The sequence below is a fragment of the Sceloporus undulatus genome, chromosome 3 (genome assembly GCF_019175285.1).
Source record: "Sceloporus undulatus isolate JIND9_A2432 ecotype Alabama chromosome 3, SceUnd_v1.1, whole genome shotgun sequence".
Lineage (NCBI taxonomy): Eukaryota > Metazoa > Chordata > Lepidosauria > Squamata > Phrynosomatidae > Sceloporus > Sceloporus undulatus.
In genome coordinates, this window is record NC_056524.1 from 237,701,009 (window position 1) to 237,726,292 (window position 25,284).

Sequence of the window (25,284 nt, forward strand, 5' to 3'; positions counted from 1 at the left end):
AGTCCCCGCCTCCCCAACAAAAAGGAAATCGTCCAGATAATGAGTGACCAGGGGCAAGGAGGCCCGCTTTTTGACTTCCCATTCAAGAAAAGTGCTGAAGGTTTCAAAGGCCGCACAGCTAACTGAGCAGCCCATTGGCATGGCCTTGTCAAAATACCACTGGTTGTGAAACTTGAAACCCAGCAAACAAAAATCTTCAGGGTGGACTGGCAACAGCCTGCAGGCCGACTGGATGTCGCATTTTGCCATGAGGTCCGCCTGGCTGCAGGTTCTGATGAGTCTGACCGCATGGTCCAGGGATGCATACCTCACCGAGCAGAGCTTCAGAGGTATGGCATCATTGACTGACCTCCCCGGCGGGTGAGATAGGTGATGGATGAGGCGGAACTCACCGGGAGCCTTCTTTGGGACCACCCCGAGTGGGGACACCCTGAGATTGGGGATAGGTGGGGCATCGAAAGGGCCCGCCACCCTGCCGGCCACGCACTCTTTTGCAATTTTGGCTCTGAGCACATCCGGCATGTCCCTGGCTGACCTGAGGTTAGGCATCCGAGGGCAGCCTGGGCCCCACCACAGGGATGCGGAAACCCGTGGTGAAACCATCTGCCAGGAAAGTCGCTGCTTGTCGGAAAGGGTAATGTTGTAAAAGCCTTAAAAGCACAGCCGGCCGGACCGGCGTGTGTGCTCGCTGGAAGGGACCCGCAGCAGCCCTGTTCGAATCACTTTTGACTCCCCAACCCCCCGGAACCTGAGGTGGAAGGCCCATCTCTTTTTCCGGAGGCCGCTGGAGTGTCACATCCCTGTCGAAAGGGCTGCTGGGGTCCCGGCGAGCAGGCACAGGCAATCTTGACGTGGGGGCCTGCACACGACTCACAGGAGTGGTCGAACTTGCAGACCTGCCGAACACATTTTCCCTGGTTGAACTTCCAGCAGCAGGGCCTGCGGGGGTTTGCTTTTCCCTGCCACCTGGAGCCCCTGGTGGCGTCAGGCCGCCTCCGGATGTGGGGGCCCACCCTCAGCAACCAAATGTCACTGTTGATGAGGTCCCACCGATCAAGGGAGCTCTGGGAGGCCCGCTTGCAGAAAGCCGTGTCATAGGCAATGGCAGCAGCGTCGCCCGCAATGGTCCGTGCCCTGTGTACATTGATCATGTGGTTGGCCAGGTGCCATGCCCGCTCGAGATAGGCCATGGCTATCACCCCCAAAAAGATGGAGAAACCTTCTGTCCAATTGACAAAAGATCTGTCGGCATGCCGAGCCTTGTGATCCTTGCTGCCCTCTTTTTTGTGAGTGGTCTGGCCGGAATCGTCCAGGGGCTGTAGGAGGGAAAAAACATCTACATATTTGCCCCTGAAAATCTTCTTTCTGGTGCTCCTGTCCAAATGAAGCCCGGGAGGGTTCTCGTCCTGCGTGAACTAGGGGAAAGAAGGAGCCTGGACATCCACCCAAACCCACTCCAAGTCAGGGCGTCTGGCCCTGTGCCTTATGGCCCACGCGGGAAGCCCTGGCACCATGGCAACACCCAGCCAATAGTCATCTTTTCCCTGGTCTCCAGACGAGGACTCACCACCCTCCTCCGAGCGATTCCGCCTCCTTTTGGACTTTTTTTTCGGACCTTGAACGCCTCTTGCGCCTAGAACCGGATCTGCTCAAGGAGGACGTGTCCCTGGAGGAGGAGCTGCCGGTGGAGCGAGAGCTACTAGAGGAGCTCCTGCTGGATGAGCTGCTAGGGGAGTCCTCCCGTCTTTGTCTAGATTTCTTCTGTTTGCGCTTTTCTCGCTGCTCCATCCGGTCCATGAACGCCGCCATCCTGGCCAACACGTCGTCGTTGGAGGTAGTCGGCATGGGCGACTGGGAAGGCTCGGCAGTCTGAGAACACAATTGCTGGTCCCAAAGGCCATATTGACTCGTAGGCAAACCGTCGGGCGACATATGAAGGGGAGCTGAGCAACACTCCTCTGGATGCTGGGCCTCATCAAAATCGGCTCGCTGCATGTTTGGTAGGTGGCACATCGAGTGGCATCACATCGGGCCCATCTGATGCTCAACAAGCTGCATCGGCAAATTATCCGCAGCTTGCGCATGGCTCAGGTGACTCGGTGTCGCTTGTAACGTTGGATGGTGTGGGCTCCACTGCTGGCGCCTGTCCTCACTCCCAGATGGCTGACTCGATGGCTGTGGGCAGACTGACTGCCGTGCGGTACCGTCCATGGCAGCCATTTGATTGTGTTGTGGGTGTTGGGGCTGATTAAGTGGCGCTGAATGCTCATCCTGAAGATGGGTAGCGTGCTGACCACCCGTTGTTTGAGAAGGGGCCTGCTGCCTAGGAATCAGTGGAGTGGCAGCAGGCCGGCGCCACTTCGGAGCCAGAGACTCCCATGATCTGGCTGGCTGCCCAGCCCGCCCCCTAGTGTCCAGCCGGGCCGAGGCCTCAACGTCAGTCCATCTCTTGGCCTTAGAGGTTTGATTAGCCCTGGAAGATATGTCGGCCCCACAAAAAGCCCGCCTGATGGTCAGCCCAGCAAAGGGGGGAAGGGCAGGAGGATTTGGTTTTTTCTTTTTTCCTTTTTTTTTATAGTCCGTACCTGCAGTCTGTGAGGTGTTGCAGCCCTTGTGCTTGATGTCTCCTGCCCTCCTCCTTCTTTGCAGCCGGCAGCGCTTTTCCTTTTTGTTTTGTTTGTTTGTTTGTTTGTTTTTTGCAGAAAGACTCTGTGTGTGCATGGGGTGGGGGGGATGTCGCCCGGCTGCCACGGCACGAGAATAAGCCGCGGTGGCACTGCCGAGCCCACAGCGCAGCCGCCGCAGCAGTGACGCTGCTTGCGAGCGCCGCCATGGTCCCGCAGCACAACCCCTGCAGCGCAACCCCCTGCGGCTTATGGTGGCACCACCGCCACTGCTCGCCGCCTCCCGCTCGCCGCTCCTAACGGGCTAACCTGCCCATCAGCGAGCCAGTTCAAAATGGCGCCAACTTCCAGGCGACCCGAGCCTTTATAGGCTCAACAGCCAATGATTGGCCAGGGCCCCAGGCAGAGCCTGCCCCCTGGCCAATCAGGCTGCAGGCCGCCCGGGCCATGGGCCAATTGGGGCCGCTTCTGCCCGCAAAGGGGGCCGGGAAATGTAGTTTCCCGGCCCGGAAGCGGCCCCTCTGCCTCCAGCTTCCTGCCGCCCCCAGTGCAACCTGGGAGCGGTAGTCCGCGCCCCATGTGGGGCCGTAGGAAGCCCGCCGCCATGGTGGCGGCCACCGGACCGCCTCAGTGCAGAGCACGACAGCTCCATTTCCCCTCCCTGCTGGCAACTCGGCCAGCCGGGTGAGTCGGGTGGCCGCATTTCCTGTAGTTTGCATCCATCGAGCAAGGACAAAGGAGAAAACAAGGAGGGGAAAAAAGTAGAGGGTGCAGTAGAGGAGAAGTAATGGGAGAGACAGAAAGGAGAAACAGTATCTGTGATGGGGTGTTTTTCTGGTGGAGCAAGAGTAACTAATGGAGAAAAAATGAGTTTAGGGGCTGCATTTGTCTGCGACAGCTATAATTTTTGCCCTAATGCAAACTACAAAAAAAAAAAAAGATAGATAGATAGATAGATAGATAGATAGATATTGCACAGATGTTCCTTATCATCTTGATGGCACTCATGTTGATTGTCATCAGTATCAGCATGATCATGATATACATCCATTCCATTCACCTTCATTCCATAAAAGAATAATAATACAAGGATATCTATTTTATAGATAACAGTTAAATAAAATATGCTTTTGGAACTATGACCAGCTTATATTAATGTAGCTGCTCAGTAGAGAGTTAATATGCTATATTAGTGGTTTGAGTGATGGACTATGACTGAAGACAAGAGTTTGTATCCCTGCTTGGCAATGGAAACGCACTGTGTGACCTTGGAAGTCACATTCACTCAGCCTCAGAGGAAGATGAAAGTAAACCCCCTCTTAAGAAATCTTACCGAGAAAAGCCTGTAATAGGATCATCTAAAGGTCTCCATGAGAACCAGCATGGTATAGTGGTTTGAGTGTTGTACTACAACTCTGGGGACCAGAGTTCAAATCCCCACTCACCCATGGAAACCATCAGTGTGTCTTCAGGCACATCACAGTCTCTCAGCCTCAGAAAAAGGCAAAGGGAAACCTCCTCTCAAAAATCTTGCCAAGAACACCCATGATAGGTTCATCTTAGGCACACAACAACAATAATAACATGCCATGAGCATATTCTTATCCTTTGCATTTTCCCTTATTTTTTCTTCTTTCTCTTTTTGCCATTTTTTGCCATTGTACTTTAATACACACACAGAGAGAGACACATATATAAAGAGAAAGAAATAGATAGTCTTCAAACAGTATACATTTCAGTATGTTCTTCAAATATTATATATGACTGTTTAGTATCAAGGCTAAAATTAATAGTAGTAGTATTTATATCATGTCTTTCCCTGGCACAGAAATGTAAGGCAGAATACAAAAACTAAGAAAGCTGCAAATAAAAGTACATATGTCAATTAAAACATACATGAAGTTTTATAGAATACAAGAAATAAGAACAGACTGTCTATTCAATCTATTCAAAAGGCCAATTAAAACAAAGGAATCTGTGCTTATGGAAGGACAGCAAATAAGGACCCTCCCTTGGTAGAGAATTCCAGATCTTGGGAGCAGACAATGGAATGTTCTTCTTATTCATTCCTGCCTAATATGCTTGTGAAGGAAGTAAGACTGAGAGAACGAAGAGCCCCCTCTGATATCTTAGAGCCCAAGGATGCTCATATGAGAGAATATTGTTCTTCAGAGAACTGTGACTGAGGTGGCATAGGAAACAGGAAATCTCTGTGATTAAGAAAGTGAAACAGGCATTGGGCCACAGTTGTGCTTGCACCAAAGGGATATGCTTTTAGTTTTGAAGTCCAAATTATGGATTTTGGTCCACAGATATGTTGAGGGTGAATTTAGGGGCATGTAACAAAGGATATAAAGGATGAAACAAAGGAAAATGTTGACAAGGAACTTAGAAATTTCTGGCAGGCATGACTATTTGTGCTCACCTAAAGTCCTGATGGATGAAGAGAGAACTATGGTAAACGGTGGCTGTGCGACATGTGGGGGAGGAGACCAGGTTCCATTGTGGTTAAGAAAATGCACACATGTCAAAAAGGAAGTAAAGGCACGAGTTAAGGTACAGTATTAACTCATAACAAAGAAGGATTAATTCCCTTCTCTGTGCAGAATGGCAAAATGTGAGAGCTTAGCCCAGGAATTCCAAAACTTTGGCCCTCCAGGTATTTTGGACTTCAGCTCCCAGAAGCCCAAGCCAACTTGACCATAACTCCCATCCACCGGCCTGAGAGGAAGGACACTCCGCCCTCCATAACCGCCATCCACCGGCCTGAGAGGAAGGAGACTCCGCCCTCCATAACTGCCATCCACCGGCCTGAGAGGAAGGAGACTCCGCTCCCCATAACTGCCATCCACCAGCCTGAGAGGAAGGAGACTCCACCCTCCATAACTGCCATCCACCGGCCTGAGAGGTAGGAGACTCCGCCCTCCATAACTGCCATCCACCGGCCTGAGAGGAAGGAGACTCCGCCCTCCATAACTGCCATCCACCAGCCTGAGAGGAAGGAGACTCCACCCTCCATAACTGCCATCTGCCGGGCTGAGAGGGAGTTCACCAGGCAGGTCCAGCTCCATCAGGACTAGCCTGGAAGAAGGAAGAGCCCTCCCTCCAATCCATCTGCCTTGGTCCAGGCCTCAGAGGGAGAGAAGAACCACTGGACCTCATCCCCTTTTCCTCCATCATTCCCTTCTCCTTTTGTTACATGTCTTTTAGATTGTAAGCCTGAGGGCAGGGATGTCTGATTAAAAATAGTAATTGTAAGCCGCCCTGAGAGTCATTAGGGCTGAAGGGCGGGGTATAAATACCTAAATAAATAAATAGTCAGGAATTCTGGAATTTGAAGTCCGAACTATATACAGTACCAAACTATGGGAACCACTGGCTTAGCCCATCCTGGAAGAACCTAAAATAACCTCCTTTACTCTTTTCATGCTCCTTGTGAGGGAAGCACCAAAGAGCTGTTAACACTCCTATTTTCTTACCCAGGTATTCAAAAATGCTAGAAGTGGGGCAATGGCAGAGATAATAAGGAAATTTGGTGCTTCCTTTAGGTTGTCCTGGGAACAGACTAAGGTCTTGCCTTTCATTTCTCTACTCAGAAAAAAAGATGACTCCTTTTTAAATAGGAGTTAAGGTTGATCTGTGAATAAGTCAATCCATTTTGGGGAGCTTAATTTTTTGACTAAAATTTCTAGACTTATGTATGAGTATATATAGCAGATGGCTGCTACAGGAAAGAAAAATAGCTTTCGTCTAGATCCAGTAAACACCAATCACACCTGTCTCTTCTTCAGCTATTTATTCAAATTACAAAGGTCCTTTCAAGCATTCTTCTTTTTTACAGTGCCTTTGCATTGTGTAATAAATCTAAATCTTCAGCTTCTTATGTTATCACAATAGCATACAAAAAGCATCAATATCTGCATCAAGGCTTAGGAAAGACACTTGTATTCAGCTCCTGGCATGAAAAGGTTAGCAGACAAAAGCAACTCTGCACTGATTAGATATTTGCATGCTTATTTCAAGCAGGACATGTTTATTCTGAAATGGCATATATGCTACTGGACGGATGCTTGCAGAGAGAAAGATTTTTAAAAACATAACTAAAATAATGAGAAACAATATTTGAGTCTACATCACATAATTAAAAGTCAGAATTGTTGGTAAAATTCTTTGAGCTTGGCCTCATATTTGAGCCACAAGAGATTTGTAAAAATGTGTATTAAATGAAGTTTTCATTTTTTTTAAAAAAAAATGCACTCACATTTAGAATACTACAATTGAAAGAGACCACAAGGGCCACCCAGTCCAACCTTGTGCTGTGCAGGAATACACAATCAAAATACCCCTGACAGATAGTCATCCAGCCTCTGTTTAAAAACCTCCAGAGACGGAGACTCCACCACATTTGGAGCAGCATGGTCCACTGTCAAACATCTGTTACTGTCAAGACGTTCTTCCTATTATTGAGGTGGAATATCCTTTCCTGTAGTTTGTATCCATTGTTCTGTGTCTCAGGCTTTGGAGCAGAAGAAAACAAGCTTACTCCATCTTCAATACTGCAGCCTTTCAAAAATGCCAACAGATCTTGTAGCTTCATTGAGACTAACTATGTGAAAGAAGTTGCAACTTTAGCTCCATGCAACTGAAGAAGCAGACCAAGTCTATGAAAGCTTATGCTACAACATCTTTTAGTTAGTTTCAACTGTGTAACAAGATCCTTTTGCATACTATCATGGCTATGTCTCTGAATTCTTTCAAATATTTTAATACAGCTAGCATGTCTCCTCTTAACTTTCTTTCCTCCAGGCTAAACATATCCACCTATGTAACCTGCTCCTGATATGGCATAGTGCCCAGACTTTTCACCATTTTGGTCACCCTTCTCTGGACATATTTCAGTTTGTCCACATCCTTTTTGAATCGTGGTGTCCAGAAATGGACACAATATTCCAGGTGAGGCCTTACCAAAACAGAATAAATTGGTACTTTACTTCCCTCAATCTTTACCTCCCTTATTGTAGACACTATACTTCTATTGATGCTGCTGCATCACACTGTGAACTCTTGTTCAATTTGCCATCTGCTAGGACTTCTAGATCCATTTCACATGTACTGTTGTTAAGCCAGGTATCCCCCATCCTATATTGATGTATTTCATTATTATTTTTTTCACTTTAAGTGCAGTACCTTACATTTCTCCCTGTTAAAGTTGTTAGTTTTGGCCTAGCTCTCTAATCTGTTAAAGACAATTTGAATTCTGTCCTGGGTTGGCAGGGATAGCCCCATTCATCCCCACTGTCCCACTTTCACAACCCCTTTTGAAGTGTCCCAGTTTCCTTCTCTTCCATTTCCTCCTTTTGTTTTTCTTTTCTTCAATTTATGCAGACTAAATTAAAAGTGCAAAAGTAGTTTGCATGCAGTAAAACAATAAGAGGGAGCTCAGATAGTTAATTTGAGTTTTTAATTTTTCCTGACTTCCATCAACTCTCTACAGTGTGCTCGCACCATACACAAGCTTGCCATATGCAGACTCAAGGTCACGTGGATGCCAAGTCCTGGAAGAATTAATGGTGCAAGCACCATGCCTCACATAGTGGCACTCTCCCATTAAAACAAATGGGATGTGAGCTTACACGTTTATTGCCATATGCGGGAGGAGGGGGTGGGTCCAGAATGGATCCCCTGCATATAGGAAGGGCCAACTGTAGATAATTTCCAGGGGTTCTCTCCTTCGAATAGTAGTTTGTGTGTAAGAACACACAAACTACAATTCAAAGGAGAGAACCCCTGTAATTTATTAATAACTTTTACCTTCTCGTTCTCCGGCCCTTTTGAAAACATTCTGATCTTGCTTGGCCACACGTGTTCCAGTCTTCATCTGTGATATCCTGAACAGTATGAAAAAATGAATTGAAGAATTATTGACTAGTCCATCCAACCATTCTAATCCACAATGTATCAGAAGTAAAAAGTAGGCCCGTTTCACTTTGAATAAGGTAGCGGTATTTTCAGTTGTATATTTCCAGGGGAACAAAAGGGTAAATACTTGTTAATATAATTTTTATATTGAATTTGCTTCTATTTTGTATTTTTTATTTAAGATTTTAAGGTTGCACCAAATATTGATGTAATACTGAACAGCACATGCAGAAGAGTCCTGCAGTCAAGTCCTGTATTGGAACATCACTGGATGCAATGAACATTGGGGACAGGAGCATGTGTGTCAAATTTAATACAGTTGTCCCTCCTTATCCATGGATTCTGCTTCCATGGATCTAACCATCCATGACTTGAAAATATTTTTTTCACACACACATGGTGCCTCAGTATTGAACCTCCAGCATCTGAAACAGAATAAAACACAACCTGTTAGTAGGGCAAAGGACACAAATAGGAGCAACAGGCCTCAGACCTCCAACGCCTAATTCTCTGAATCTCCTGTTGCTCCATTCTTAAAATAGCAGCTGTAGAAGCAGCCCTGATACGAAGGGAATGCAATGCAAATTTCATACCGTGGAAGCCTAGGAGATTCAGTGTCCTTTGAGTGTTGGACCAGACTTTAAATCTTCTAAGCAGGGACATGTCTTGATGACAGAACACCAGGAGCCCTTTTTACACAGTGGTTAAATGTCTGTACTGCAGCCACTCACTCACAAACTGCAAGGCTGCAAGTTCAGTACCAGCGAAAGGGCTCAAACTCAGCTCAGGCTTCCATCCTTCCAAGGTAACTAAAGTGAGTACCCAGCTTGTAGGGGGCAATTAGCTTGCACATTATAAACCATTTAGGGAGTGCTTAAGTGCACTGTTATGCGGTATAGAAAGGTACTTGCTATTGCTATTGCTATTCCCTCACAGATAAAAAGTGATGCAAAACCATAACAGGGCAAAGTGACTTGTCACTGCAAGACAGAAGCCATAGCTCAGTCCCTCACCCCACCTAATTAATTTTAGAGGAACAAATGGAAATTTAAGATGGATTATGGTACAACATCATGTCCTATAACAAAAGGGTCTTATTCGAAAAATCCCGTCTAGAACCTACTACCAACTTGCTGATTCTCAGTGCACCAAATAAGGCTGTTAATGCTGCTGTATGAAAGAGCCAACTCTCAAAGGAGATGTTCACACCATTGGCCAAATAGCACTGAGACCCTTTAAAATACTGAGTGACAATGGTTTATGTGGATCATGGACCGAGACCACCTCCCTAGCCCATCCTTCTAATACCCTCCTTATCCTAAAATCCCCATCTGTATCCTTGATGCCCTGGGCATGCAACCAAAAGGTCAGGGCCAATAACATGCCCCTTATAGATGAAACTGAAAAGCCTTTGTCACATAAGACAATACAAAACTGCAAAAAATGTGCAACAGGCACAGGAAAAGTATCCACCAACTCATGACTTTTCCAAACATTCACCACCCTGACATACTTTTTCTTGGTGGAAGGTGCTAAGAATAACCCCATAGCCTGAACTACTTCGCTTTGTCAAGGCTCCACAGATCCATTGGCATCAGGTCTGGTGAATCCGCTGCCTCTGGAGCTAATTGCCTGAATTGCTCCATCTGCATACAAGAAAGAGAGTCGGGATCTCATTACCAATTCTGGGAACATGAGAAGCTGTGAACAGAAAATATATATATATTTAAATTCCAAAAACTAAACCTTGATTTTGTCATTTTATGCATAAGAGACACAATTTTACTATACCATTATATATAATAGGATTTGAACATCCATGGATGTTGATATCCACGGGAGGGGAGGGTTGTGATCCTGGAATCAAACTCCAGCATATACCAAGAGACCACTGTATATAACTTCTTATATTGTTTTAAATAAATATATTTGGGGATTTGCAGTAAAATTATGTCTGCAGTCTCCAATTATAATGGGTAAGAATCAAGAAATATGGACACTTGCAGGATGAAACAAAATGATGTCAGGACTCAGATGGATTTGAGGGGAATGAGGGTGGTGGTAGGATATTAATATTCTATACCTCTCTTTTGATGCAGTCAGTTACTCATTTCTCCTCTTAGTTTTGTAGATACAGTTGACCCTCTATATCCATAAATGTTTTGTACATGGATTCTAGCATCCATGGCTTGAAATTATTTTTAAAATATATAAATCCCCAAAAGCAAACCTGCATTTTTCCATTTTTATATAAGGGACACCATTTTAGTATGCCATTGTATATAATGGAATAAGCGTCCACAGATTTTGGAATCAATGATACTGTACTGTTTTGTCCAGCTGTCATTCCATTTGTTGTTGTGGTTGTTGTTCCTTTAAGATTTCTTTCAGTGCCTCCATTTCTTCACCTCTTCCCTTTCCTGTTGTACTTTCTCAAGAATCAGGATTACCTGTCTTCTTTTCACTCTTTATATTCTTGGGCCAATTCCTTGTTCTTCAGTGACATGTTCTGCACATTATCTATTCCTTACATGCAGTGCTTTTGCCATGCAGCTCTCTGTTCTTACTCCAGAAAACCAATTCTCTCACTCTGCTTTTGTGTTCAAGGATCTCCTTAAAATTCAGCTGCTTGCCTACCTTATCTGAATTGACTCTTCCCTTTTTGTTCTATTTTCCATCCTCCCACATTAGTGTTTTTAACAGTGTTGTTCATTTAATTGTTTATTAAAATCTTTTTTTGCTATGTGTTCCTTTAGCTATATTTTGCTTAGCTGATGCTGCTAGCTGCCTTGGAATGCATACGGAAGGAAGCTTACATATCAAATACATGTATGTGGAGAGGAGAGTGTGCATTTTAAGTTTTGGATTGTGATGAGAACTGTGAAAAAATGAAGGTGATAATGTATTAACATTCTCCCAATCACACCCATACATCCCAAACAAAAAGCGATACTTCTGACAAAGAAACACATCTACAGTAGTGTATTTTGAAATGAAGCTATCCTATCAGATCAGATAATGAGTAATGACAAAGCCCCAGTATTGTGAACCAGTAACAAGAAATGGATTGCACAAATAAGTATATTTACCACTCCTTTCATTAAGGTATTAAATTCATGAATATGTATGGGAAAAGTGCTTATGAATTGTATCTGTGTTCTTTTTAACCAAGGAGATTACATATAGCAGTTTGGAGATATGTAAATAATTCATAGCTTTATTACAAAAACATTACATGTTTCATTTGTATATAGTTATATAGACCCTGTTCCATCTTTGATTCTCAGAGCTTTTCTCTGCTAAACTCATCAAACTGACAATTCTGTTGATATCCAGATTCACAGAATAGATGTAGAACAAATAACTAATCGATGCAGTATGAACATTGTACATATGGAGAAAAACAGAATGCTGTCTTAGAGAGATGTAAAAAAATGTCTTTGAAAAATAAATTCATCCAATATACCACTGAACCACTCGATAAAATAAAAGGTGCTACCTAATCTTGCTGGTAATTCATTTAAATAAGATAACACCATAGTGGTTTAGCTTCAAAGACACTCTTAATATTGAAAAAGCAATACATTTTAAATATGTTGTAGAATTCATATCCTGGGTGTATAGAGTATGAGACAAAAACAAAACAAAACAAAATACTCTTTCAGACACAGTGAAAGAATAACAAGAACAATAAAACATCAAAATCACAATCCAAAATAAGACTATAGATTTTCCTCCTTTTATATATTATTAGGAGAATTGGTACTGAAACAATAATGGCATACATCTATAATATATTCAGTATAGTTATTAACAATTATGAAAAGAAGCAAATAGTACTTTTGCAAACAGTACACCATCTGGCTCCTCCTTACTTTGGTTCCCTGTATATTAAAAGTGCCTTGTAGCATAGGAAGGGAGGAAGGAGAAAATGAACCATCCAGGCAACTGTTGTTCCCTGCCTTCCAGAGGAGCTCTTCTGAAGCAAAACAATGAACTACCAAAAGGGAGGGATACATCATAATAGGTTGGAAAAGAACTACATTCTACAGTGCAAGCTGACGTACTTGGAAATAAAAATGTTTAAAATAGAACTTTAATTTAAAATTATGGAGGGAACTAACAATTTCATCTATTTTATAAAGATTATCAGACCAACGCTTACCATGGGGTAAGTGCTGGAAAAATGCTGCTAAATCCTTTAGGAAATGTGTGTGTGTGTGTGAAAACCTGATGTGCTTCTTAAACATCAGGGAATCATCAGCTCCCCTCCAACATCCCTGAATCATTTGGGGAGTAGCAATTTCCTATGAACGCAAAATTTCCATTCATAGGAAACTGCTGCTCCTTGAACAATTCAGGGATGGAGCCGATGATTCCCTATCGTTTAGGAAGCATGTCAGGCTTTCACACAAACACGCTTCCTAAATGTTTTAGCAGTGTTTTACCAGCACTTAAGTGATGGTCTGTAAATCTTAATGACTGGGTAACCTAAAGTTACACATTCATAACTGAATCATATTCATGATCTCTATGTATTCAGTGGTACTCAATACATAGGGTTTCTATTCAATACATGTATGTGTGCCATGTGCCTTCAAGTTGTTTCTGACTTATGGCGACCCTAAGAAGACCCTATCATGGGATTTTATTGTCAAGATTTGTTCAGGGAAGCTTGCCATTGCCCTCCTCTGTGGCTGAGAGTATGTGACTTGCCCAAGGTCATTGACTGGGTTCAATGACTGAGCTGGGTATCAAACCTTGGTCTCCAAAGTAATACACAGGGATTGTAAAAAATCTCCCAGACCTGACATATTGTGCAGCAGTCAATGTGATCTGGTATCTTGTTGATCAGGGCATAGCATGCTGATATTTCCATCCTACTCCTGTCCATAATGCTGCTACCAAAACATGCTAGCTTGTCCTCCTCAACAACACCTATGTTCATCAGAGAGGAGAATATCACAAGGTAATAACACTCCCTGAATGTTACTGTAAATGAATATCAAGCTGATTATTCCTAAGAAAATAATCTTGAATGCCTACTCCTTTTTATTTATTTCTAGCTTATTTCTAGATATCATATAAAACAAACTGAAATGTGGATAAAATGACATTTCTGAATGATTGCACAGATGTTTTCAGTTCTTTTACTGATCTAATAAAGTGGGCCTTCAGTATCTGCTGGGGTTTTGTTCCAGGATCCCCTGTGGGTGTTCAAGTCCCATTAAACACAATGGCATTATAATATTGTGTCCTTTATATAAAATGGCAAAATAAAGGATGCTTTTTTGGAATTTATATTTTTAAAAATATATATTTTCAATTCATGTATGGTTGAATGTGTAGATTAAGAATACGTGGATACAGGAGGTCAACTGTATCATTACACAAAGACTCAATTAAATCTAGCTTGTCTGGAAAAGAAAATATGTGAAGACTATCACTTGTACTACCATTCTACAGAGAATCAGTCTGAGGTTATTTAGCATATTCATGGCTCAGTTAAGAGGTGTGAGTACATATTCCTGTTCCATCTACAAATATATGTAGTAGGAATTATGAGGGAGTGGAATGGACAGGGTTGTTGAAACACATCACCTGGTGGATACATGCAGCATGGAGACAGGTAGAGCCATGGCTTTATAATAAAACCCCATCTCCACCCGGCTTTCTCTATTTGTGATCCCTACTCACCCATCATGGCAGGCTTTATTGGTTCCTTGGGGATTAAGCAGAAACGTTTGGTCTGCCATCAGTTTGGCCCTAATGATGACTCTTCTGACTCACTCTGCTGTGATGTGATAAGCATTTATCAGTGTGAAATTATTAGATTAATATCTTCATATTGGTATGTTGAGTAAATCAGATGGCATATAGAAGTCAGTGTGACATACTGATTATAATGTTGGACTTTGACTCTGGAGACCAGGGTTCTATTCTTATCTTGGCCATGAAACAAACTGGGTGGCCTTGGCCAAGTCACATGCTCTCAGCCTCAAGGTAAGACAATGGCAAACTTCCTCTGATCAAAATTCACCAAAATCATGGGGTTTTCTTGGTAAGAACATGAGATAACACTGTGAGACCACTTCATGGTGATTAGCTACTGTGGGCCACTTTTGGAAATTTTCTGGCTCATCCACACAGAGGGCATCAGGAGGATTTGACCCAAAGATTCTCCCTACATTAGGTGAGGCCCTGAGATAATTGTAAATCCAGAGGACTAGAGTTACTCAATAACTCTACATGTCCATGACCTGGATATGCAATTTAGGCTCGTTACACACGGGCTCTTGAGGCGCCCCCAACACGTGATAGGGGTTGGTCGGGGACCTAGCGTCCACACTGGCTTCACCTCTATCACGTTATGGGGGCGTAATAATGGCGGCACCCTATACACACAGGCGCCGCCATTATTACGTGTCGGATGCATAGCGTCCACACGTTGTGCGGTGCTTATGACGTCGCGAGTGCGCGATTGGCGCTTTGTGGCATCATAACCGAGCCGCGGGAAGAAGCGCCATTTTGGGGCTTCTTATTTGCTCTGCGGGGGAGTTGCACGGTTTGGTTGCTGCGGCTCCCTCGCGGAGCAACCAGCAGCGCTGGCAGACCGCCGCTTTTAGGTGGTCTGTAACGGGCCTTAGATACTTTCTTGTCATTATCCCAAGTCAGGGATGGCAAAGTATGATCCATTGGCCTAATACCATTTTTGTAGCACCTAGTATGCCCCAGGGGCCATTGTGTGAAATGTTTGGTCTTCCCATGCTTTCTAGGCATGATTGAAGACATTTTGCCACATTTTTATGCCGCACCATTAGGCCTAGGAGTGAACTTTAAAAAAAATCCTGGAAGTAACCCAAAGGTTGCTTTCTGAGTCATGTCCTGTTGTTTTGTTTTGTTTTTTTAAAAAGACTTCTGCTGAGACTTAAATAGCCTGGGGGACCAAAACATGACAAAAAGTGTTGGCCTAGAAGGCATTTAAGGGCAAAAATTACTCGTCCTTGGGGTAGTGATATACTTGAGTAGCCCTCCACAGTCTCCTGAGAGACCAATGAACTCCCCTAATCCCCAATCTTCCAACCCTTTTCTTTAGTAATCTGGTTGGTTTGCTAGAAATGTGACCTTAGTGTTATCCATCTATTTGTATCTCAGCTTATTATTTTCTTCTGTACTTGGAATACACTGTCCGTTATGTCCATTGCTAATATTATAATATGGATTGCATAATATTTTTTTCTTATCAGTAGTTCATTAAGTATTTTTAATTAGCTAGACCGTTAACTAATAAATGAAACAAAGCAGAAGAATTATAACTAAAATAAGAAGCAAGCCTTCATTTAAAAAGAAAATGATATAGCCATCCCTTGGGTGGCAGAAAAGAAGTTTCTGATAATTCAATGGTGTCCCTTTTAAAAAAGAAGAAGAAGAAAAAAAAGAAAAAAGAAAAACAAAAGCTCTTTGGCTACTGTAGAATTACTGGAAATCCATTTTTTCCCCTGTTTCCACTCAGAGGTAAAAGAAGATAAGGAAAATGTCAGAATGTTAAAAAAGGGAAGAAAGAAGTACAAAGGAAAAGATAGGATAAGAATATTGATTTCTCAATTTTGGTGTCTCCAAGGCCATAGAAATGATGGCATCTGTGTAAATCAACAATATTTTCATCTTTATGTTGTTGTTATTTATAATGGATGTATATTCATGCTTTCAATGCAATCTAAGCCCAAGTATGGCACTTTACAGTGTTATTTAAACATTGCTTCCAAGATGTATTACAGAAAGTGCTTGTCAGCAAAATATTCCTTAGTCCCCATGGTCGTCTTTACACATGAAAGAACAGATGTTCATTTTGTTTGATGAGCTGAGAAATACCACTGACTGCCTCCAAAGTAAAATAACCTTGGAGCAAAGAGTCAAAAGCTCTCCTATCTGCAAGTTGGAGGCACCTCACTGGTTCCCAGTATACACAATTTTTAACCATTAATGCAGATTTTGCAAAGGAGGCTAAGAAATGCCAATAACAACAGCTGCAGCAGGCAATTGATTTGTTGTGTTTTACTATGAATGATAGGTTGAAATCCATTTTCTTTGCCACCTGAGGATTCCTCAAAAAGAAAAGAAAATGCCAAAAAGTACATATTGATTTGTTGTAAAGTACTGTATTAGGAGGAAGGAAGTAAACAAAAAGTTCATTGGTGTGGAAATTCTTCAGGTGTAAAATGATACGAAATAATTAGAACAGGCTGGAACTGGGCTTTAGGCTGATGACCAGGGTATATTGAAACTGGATATATTCCTGGAATGTTAGAAACATTCCAATTCCTCCCCACAGAAATTTTTCCACCAGTCAGCTTTCATGAAATGTTGGCAGTTCCTCCAATCAGAGTCACAGTTTGGATTCTCTCTATCCTTCTACATTCTCAAGTTAAAATTGACCTAATAATCACTTACTGGCAGTTAAACTTAAGTACCAGTTGAAAACAAAATATAACGACCACAGAAGAAATATATGAATTAATTCTAGACAATGTCAATATAAAAATACCCAATGAATCCCCATACATTGCAGTCAAGAAATCAGAAGACTAGGGAGGAAGGGCAGCTAAGAAAGAACTAAACAAGATCCTAAATAACACTGAATACTAAATTTAGCATCATCCAAGCCATTATATCCCCCATATCTATGTACGGATGTGAGACCTGCTAGTTTACCACATGGGGTAAATTGGAAGCATAAACAGTGATTAACCCATGATAATCCTGCAATTGTGCTAATGGTTTTCATATGATGTTGTGTTTAAAGTGATATTATCTCATGAATAACCTGTTATTATCACACAATTAATGCTAATGGTTTTCACATGACGTTGAGGTGAAACGTGGTTAAAGTGCCATTAACCAGTGAATGACCAGGCAAGAAACAGAAGAAAATCATTCACAGGATTTTGCCATGAATGACTTCTTACTGTTTATTGCCTGGTTATTCCCTTGTTAATCACAGGATAAAGATTCTTGTGTTAATCTCAAATTAATTATGTTTTAATGTCAATTGCATGATTTTCTCGGGTTAATCATTCTTTAAAGTCCCAATTTCCCCCTATGTGATAAATTCCCTGGACAGTAGAGAAAGCAGATAGAAAGAAAATCTCTTTCTCTCTTTTATTTAACATTTTGGGATATTTGATGCCTAAACATCCATGGACATCCAGTTCACAACTGGACCTGCTGCAGCAGCCAACTCTTGATATGGGAACATCAGATGGAATGAATGGGTGTAGTATTGTGATACTATTTTTCCAAATCTGCAACTGGCATTTAAAACAGAGGACATATTCTTATTCTGACAATGCTAGTTTTATTTAGAACATAATGGCCCATGGGAAGAGACAATCAGAAAGCAGTATGATGGCCACCTTCAGACATATGAAGGAATGGAATAAATTTATAATCTGTTACTCCAAATGATAGGTCCCAAACCATTATATTCCAGTTACAAGAATTGAGATTTTTCCTAAGCATCAGAAAGTACTTCCTGATTCCTCATGTTAAATAAAAGAACAAGCTGATTTGAACAGTGGGAGATTCTTCATCATCAGAAGTTCTTAAGCAGAGGCTAGAGGAACATCTAATAAGGATACTGTTGTAAAGTGTTTGCTTCACTCGGGCAATTGCACTAGATGACCTTTTGCAAGAACTTCTGCTGAATCATGCATCTTTGATTCTATTACAATAGAATCTATTATTTATTTTGAGCCTATCCTGAAAAAGTTAGAACTGTTGACAATGTGAAAAATACTGTAACCTCAAGCTAAAGTTTCTCTGTTTCAGTTCATTCAGAATACTGGATAAACAATCCTGTTGTTCATCAAATCTGCCTGACCAGTGGGATTTTAAAAGGTAGAAAGCATGAGCAAATGTAAGCACTTTCATGCCTGAATAATTTAAGTTCTTTAAAATAAGATTTTTGGAACAAAGTCTCATTTCTAGATATGCTTCATATTGCTATATAATAGGGGGGGGGGGGGAATGTACCTCTTCAGAACAGTGTTTTCCTCTAAGATGTATAGCCTGCTGCTCATGCTTTGCTTCTTAATGTTTATTATAACAAACTTGACAAAGAATAACAGACATAAAAGAAAATTCAGCAACAAGAGCAAAATCTTCATTATGAATACCCAAGACCATCAGGTAAGTAGAGATTTTGCTAGCATGTTTTGATCCTGATAAATCAGTTGCAGAGCTGATGTGTCCAGTAGAACATTTGTGTTTTTTAAAAACGTGTTTTGTCCTTAAATAGCCATTTGTTTCATTTTTAAAAATTCATTATGACATTACCTCATTTATGGATCCATTCCCCCTTCCCCCCATTTTCATTTATTTCAGTTACACCTAAAGGCACTTCTAACACTGTTATTTTCCAGTTGATTAGCATGGGATTTTCAGGCATTTTACTATCCATTCAAGACAACATGAAATGCATGTATTAAATACTGAGGAAAGTTTACACTTTTACTCTAATATATTTTATTTAACAATGTAAGAAGTTTGCAACCATCAGCAATTCCAGTGCTTTTTCAGGTGCAATAGGAAATTCTGGGATCTCTGTAGAGCTGTTAGTGTAGCGAACCTTGAAGGTGAAATACATGCATACTTTGGATAGAACATGAGAAGGAATCTCTCTAAAATTTACTTCAATCATTTCATTTTCAGCAAATTGTCCTGGGCCACTCAACATAGCCTTTATTGTTCCTAACTCAAGTACATGTTCTCGCTTAACAATGAATTCATGGCCGTCAGAGCATATCTGTTTCACATATATCTGTTTTTAGATTTTATCATTTGTAATTTTAATGGACAGAACTGTTTAATCCTTTTTTAAGGAGAGAGGGGGATTGTATATATTGTATATTTAAAGGTTGTACGCCGCTTTGATTGTGGTAATAAAAAGTGGGATATAAGTTTTATTATTTTTATTTATATCTTTATTTCAAACAGGTGGGTAGCTATTTAATTATTAAAATATACTCTGCTCCATGTACTCAGATCCTCTGGGGTCCATTTGCTTTATTGGCCACGACTAGATTGGCAACTGTAATCTTGAGGAACTTTTTTTACACCACCCTTAGACTGTGGAATGACCTGCTAGGAGGTCATTGGATAGTTAATACATGCTGTCTGGATTTAAAACAGAATTAAAGATCTATCCCTTTTGTTAGGCACACCCAGTCAGTTTTAGACTATGAATTTTAAATTGATATATTTTTAATTTTATGTTGGATTATTTTAATGTGTCCTATATTTATGTTTTAACCTATGTGTTTAAATGGTTTCATATGTATTAATCTATGTTGTACCCTGCCTTGAGTCTTGATGAGTTGTGGGTAAGAAATAAATGTTGTTGTTGTTGTTGTTTTACAGAACACTATTTAGAATACTATTTAGAATTTTATCTAACTTTAGTTTAGTTCTTGGACACCATAGTCAATTGGTGGACTATGCTGCCATAACTAGGCTGGCATAGGTGGAGAAATAGTATGTCTGCCTTCCCTCATACAAGTACTAAAATAGGATTTTGGCCAATATTCTCACAGAAATCAAAGCAAAACTTTTCAGGAAAATTTTCAAGCCTGTTACATCCCCATGCTTCCAAGCACTGGGAGAAGACGTGTAATTTCAGGCATGTCTTAGTCAAAGCTTGGCTGAGACTGGTACCTTTTTCATTTACCTCTAAAATGGGAAGATGTTTTCTGACATTTTCAGGGGGGGGGGGCTTCTGTTGTGAGGGAGGGGGAGGGATTACCAGGTACACAAGAAGAAGCAGTTGGTCATACTCACAGCCTGTGCAGACTGACCATTAAGGCCACCTTGGGGGTGGAGTCAGGGTGTGGCATCCATGTCATGCATGCCCTGACTCTACCCCCATGGTGGTGTGTCACTGCGCACCACACCACATGGTGCACGATGTCATGGTGATCCTCTGGTGCTGCATATAGATGATGCAGCCCTAAAGGAGCAATGTAAAGCTCAGGTGAAGCTGCTATAGCGCCCTTTCCAGGGCACAAAAAGGAGTCAGTTTTTGCGGCTCCTTTTTTGCACTGCAGAAAAGCCATATTGGGGCCTCAGCATGTGGTTGCCACAGCCCTGATCTACCTCTAAAACTGGCGGCAGCAGGCCACCCCTTAGGGATGACTTGCATAACCCCTCAGTCTTGCATTTAATGTTTATAAAACTCTTGGCAGCTACTTCATGCAATATTAGAAGAGAATGGAAAAGAAAGGAACTACACAATTCACACTTGGGTTCACTTGTTATCTTCACCTTTGAGAATGGTCTGATGTGACTTTTGATACATCATGACAAGAGATTGTTCCCAGGGCATTCTGGATACAAAAGGGGGAAAAGGTATGGCTTACCCCTACTGGTGAACGTTTCAATGTCTTATCTTCTCTCTGTGTTGGAAATGTGTGCTAAACTTTGGGGTCAAGTTGGATATGATATTAAATATAAGTATGCCATTATATGAAATGTAATAGAAGCAGAGGGAGAGGATTTCCACTGGGGCCACAATGCACACAGGAATAGGTTTAACCATTTGGGGGGGGGGAGCTCCAGCTTTGATATCAGTGAAAATAAGATAAAATACTATACAGTCAGCCCTCGGTATCATCAGACTTGCTATCTGCAGATTAAAGCATCCGTGGGCGGCATGTCCCTAATGGTAGTACATGCAATTGGCCATGCCACCGTTAGAGACAACAGGACTTCAGATGCCCCTGCCCTCCTTATCTCATCTGGCCTGAGTGTTGCTGCAGGGGGTGGAAAGGCTGCAGGCTGGGTGGCTGGTGGTTCCCTCTGACCTCACTTGGCTGTTAGTCATGGTGGGAGCAAGGGCAAGGTCCTCTGGTGCCTCTTTCTCCTCCTCCTCTGTGCCCTGGCAGTAGGAACAGTGGGAGCTGCCACTATTGGTAATGCAGCTATGTACATGCACCACAACTGAAGTCTCATTGTCCCTAATGGTGGTGTGGACATGTGCACATGCCACCATTGGGGACAACAGAAGTTTAGCATCTGTGGATTTTGGTATCGGGGGGGGGGGGGGAGGCTGGAATGGATCCCCCACAGATACCAAGGACCAACTGTAATTACTCTTTTTGGGTGAGTTTTCATCAGAATTGTGGCTATAGATGGAAGGATTAAAATTCCACTTTTCTTGTTGCTTGGTCCCAATTAAAATCAGGCCACTGATCAAAGTGATATTTCCCCTAACACAAAAATAGATAGATAGATTAATAAAATAAAATATCAGTGGTATCTTTCCACATTGGTGGCATTGCATGCTCACATGAGGCACATAAGGTAGGCTGCTGGTTGAATTGCTGCTGGTAGGGTCTCCCATCTCAGACAGGCTTTTGCTGAGGAGCCAACCAGATTATCACACTACACTGCTAATCCACTTTAACTGCTCTGGCTCCCTCCTGTTGCATTCTGGGATTTGCAGTTTAGGGAGGGGCATTTAGAATATTTTTAGACCTCACTGAACTACAAACCCCAAAATGCAGTTGGCAGCTGTTAGAGCAGTTAAAGTGGAATAACAATGCTTTAAGAGTTTAGTGCGAGGGCAGCATCAGTAGTGCAGGGGTATGTGTGTGAGAGAGATACTGGTGGAGGATCTCTCAGAGACAATGGCAGTGGCACCATAGCTAACACTTGTTAGTACTGCACAGATAGATACAATGGTAAACCTCCTTTCAAAGATCTTTTACTACAATAACTCCATGTTGAGACATTCCAAAATAAAACAAGACACAGCACCAGAAAATGAGACTTTCACAAGGTAGAAAGCACTCAGTGACTTACTGGGAAACAGCAGAGGACAAGTATGAGTAACTGATTCAAGCTGAAAGGACTACAGATGTTGATGTGCTCAGAAGAACAAGGAAAATCTGAAGCTGCACAACACATATTATAGAAACATGGAATGTGAGAAGCATGAATCAGGGGGAGTTAGACATAGGAAAATAAAAAATGGGATATATAGCCATTACAATACTTGGGGTGAGCAAGCTAAAGTGGACAGGAATAAGACATTTTGACTCATAATTACAGACAATTCTGGAGTATTCAGGAAATGAAAATTTAAGAAGAAATTGAGATGCATTAATAGTGAGGTGAGATGTAGCAAAAATAGTCAAAGGATATAAAGCAATGTGGAGTTGAAGGCTTTCATGGCCATCATTTTTATATCATTTTTGTGGGGTTTTTGGGCTATGTGTCCATGTTCTAAAAGATTCTCTTCCTGATGTTTCACCAGCATCTATTGCTGGCATCTTTAGAGAACTTCTCTGAAGATGCCAGCCCCAGATGCTGGCGAAACATCAGGAAGAGACTCTTCTAGAACATGGACACATAGCCCAAAAACCCCACAAAAATGATATAAAGCTAATCTGACCAAATAATAAATCAGAGAAAATTCTTCAATATAACCATAATCCAAGTTTATGCTCCAACTAAACAGGCAGAAGTAAAAGAATTTGAAGATTCACTGCTGGAGTCCAGGAGGAATTGGTCACATACCAAATAGGACTAATTAATCATATACAATTGGAACACAAAAGCAGGAAAAAGAGCAGACTTCAAGATTGTAAGGAATTTTAGCCTAGGATCAAGAAATGAACCAGTAGAGTAACTGACTGAATTTTGTGAGGCCAGCAGTTTGTTCATCACAAACAAATTAAATCAACCAAGAGAGAACTGTTTACATGGACATCACCTGGTGGCCAATATGAAAATAAAACTACTCTTCATAATTGGAAACATAAAATAGAAAAGTTCCATTCACTCTGCAAAAACAGAACCAGAAGATTGTGGCACAGACCATGATCAGCTTATGTTTGTGTGCTTGTGTGTGTGTTGAATTTAAATATAATGCACAAATAGACTGGCTCGAGACCAGTGTGGTGCAGTGGAGTTAAGAGTTCAAATTACCGTTTGGCCACAGAAACCCACTGGCTAACCTTGGGTAAGTCAGATACTCTCAGCCTCTGAGGATGGCAATGACAAAACCCCTCTGAACAAATCTTGCCAAGAAAACCCCATCATAGATTTACCTTAGGGTTGCCAGAAGTCAGAAACATCTTGTAGACACACCACAACCACTTGCTCTATTAATCCTAATTGAGGAAGAGCTAGAAGGACTCTGGACTGAAGCCAGGGACATTGTCAGCAAGAAATGCAGAAGGACACCATCTGTAGCCAAAAAGAAAGAGAAGCCTCAATAGATGACATATGAAACTCAAAGGAAAATTTAAACCAAGAATTGAGATTCAACATGACCAGAAGAGGAATACATTACATGACCAAATAGAAATAAAAAGATAATGGAAACAAGGCATGGAAGAACTATATAAAAAGATGAAAGGATGACAAATTTATTCCAGGAAGAACTGTTTGAAGTGAAACTGCAATTTTAGAAAGTGAAACTGGACTCAGAGCTCTTAGAAATAAATCACCAGGAACAGATGGCATACCAATAGAGCTGCTTCAAGCTTCAGAGACAGAATCTACTCTATTTCTAACTAGAATCTAACTAGAGTCAACAAATGTGGAAAAGAAAAGACTGGCACACAGACTGGAAATGCTCAATATACATTCCGATTCCCAGGAATGGAGATGCCAGGGATTGCAGCAACCAGCTGACCATTAAATTAATTTCTCAAGCAAGCAAAGCGAAACTCAAATTTCCACAACAAAAACTTTTACCATATATGGAGCAAGAAATGCAACAGGATCTAGCTGGGTTGAGAAAAGAGAGAGGCATATTTCATACTTCAAACATACATTTGGTAATGGAGCACCCTCCCCCCCAAAAATCAGAAGAAAATGAGTCTGTGTTTTATAGATTATAGCAAAGCCTTTGACTGTGCAGTTAATGAAAAAGTATGGGTTACTCTGAAATAAATTGGTGTGGTACAACATTTGATTGCCCTGATGTACTTGTACTCAGGACAGACAGTACTGTCAGGACACAATATGAAGAAATGGAGTGGTATCCAGTTGGCAGGAGCATCAGGAAAGGATGCATTTTATTACCTTATATTTTAACTATACTATTAGCAAAAAATAGCAAAAATGTGGAACAAATGATTATTGAAGAAAGTAAAGGTAGAAAGTGCAAGACATGTTTACAGATTAATGTTTATTTAAATCTGATTTGCACACTGAACATAAAAAGAAAAATAAATAGGTCTTAGAATAAATCAAGCCTGAACTCTCCCACTAAGGCAAGATGGCTAAATTAAGATTGTATTTAGGACATGAGTCTCTAGAAAAGACAATAATGCTTGGCAAGGTAGATGGCATGGCAGTAGACAAAAAAGAAGACCATATTACAGATGGATATGAAGGAAATCACAGATCTGAATCTGCAAGATTTGAGCAGGGCTGTTGATGACTGGATAACTTGGAGGTCTCTGTATCATAGGGTTGCCATAAATTGAAACAATTTGGCACAATTAACAGCAGCAGCAACAACAATACTTTTGACAACACATTTCTTACCACATATTACTCCTATGGCTATTTGTCCCCTCTTTCCTCTGCATCCTGTGAATCAGATGGTAGTCACTCCAAGGAGTGGATTTGTAGCTTTTTGCCATCAGTAAAAAACAAATGAGAAAAAAATGTAATCTGATGAGAATACCACCAGATGTGTCAGTAAAATGTTAACATTGTTGTAATATTA

The 25,284-nt window shown here is 41.6% G+C and overlaps 1 protein-coding gene across 1 annotated transcript; it reads right to left on the reverse strand.

Annotated features, from left to right (window-relative positions):
- Positions 1–19,071: 19,071 nt before the first annotated feature.
- LOC121925967 (elongin-C-like) lies at positions 19,072–21,939 on the reverse strand. Its single transcript, XM_042458526.1, has 2 exons — positions 21,886–21,939; positions 19,072–19,362 (listed from the first exon to the last, which is right to left on the reverse strand). Exons 1-2 carry the CDS (start codon positions 21,937–21,939, stop codon positions 19,072–19,074), a joined length of 345 nt encoding a protein of 114 aa, XP_042314460.1.
- Between the last annotated feature and the right edge of the window lie 3,345 nt (positions 21,940–25,284).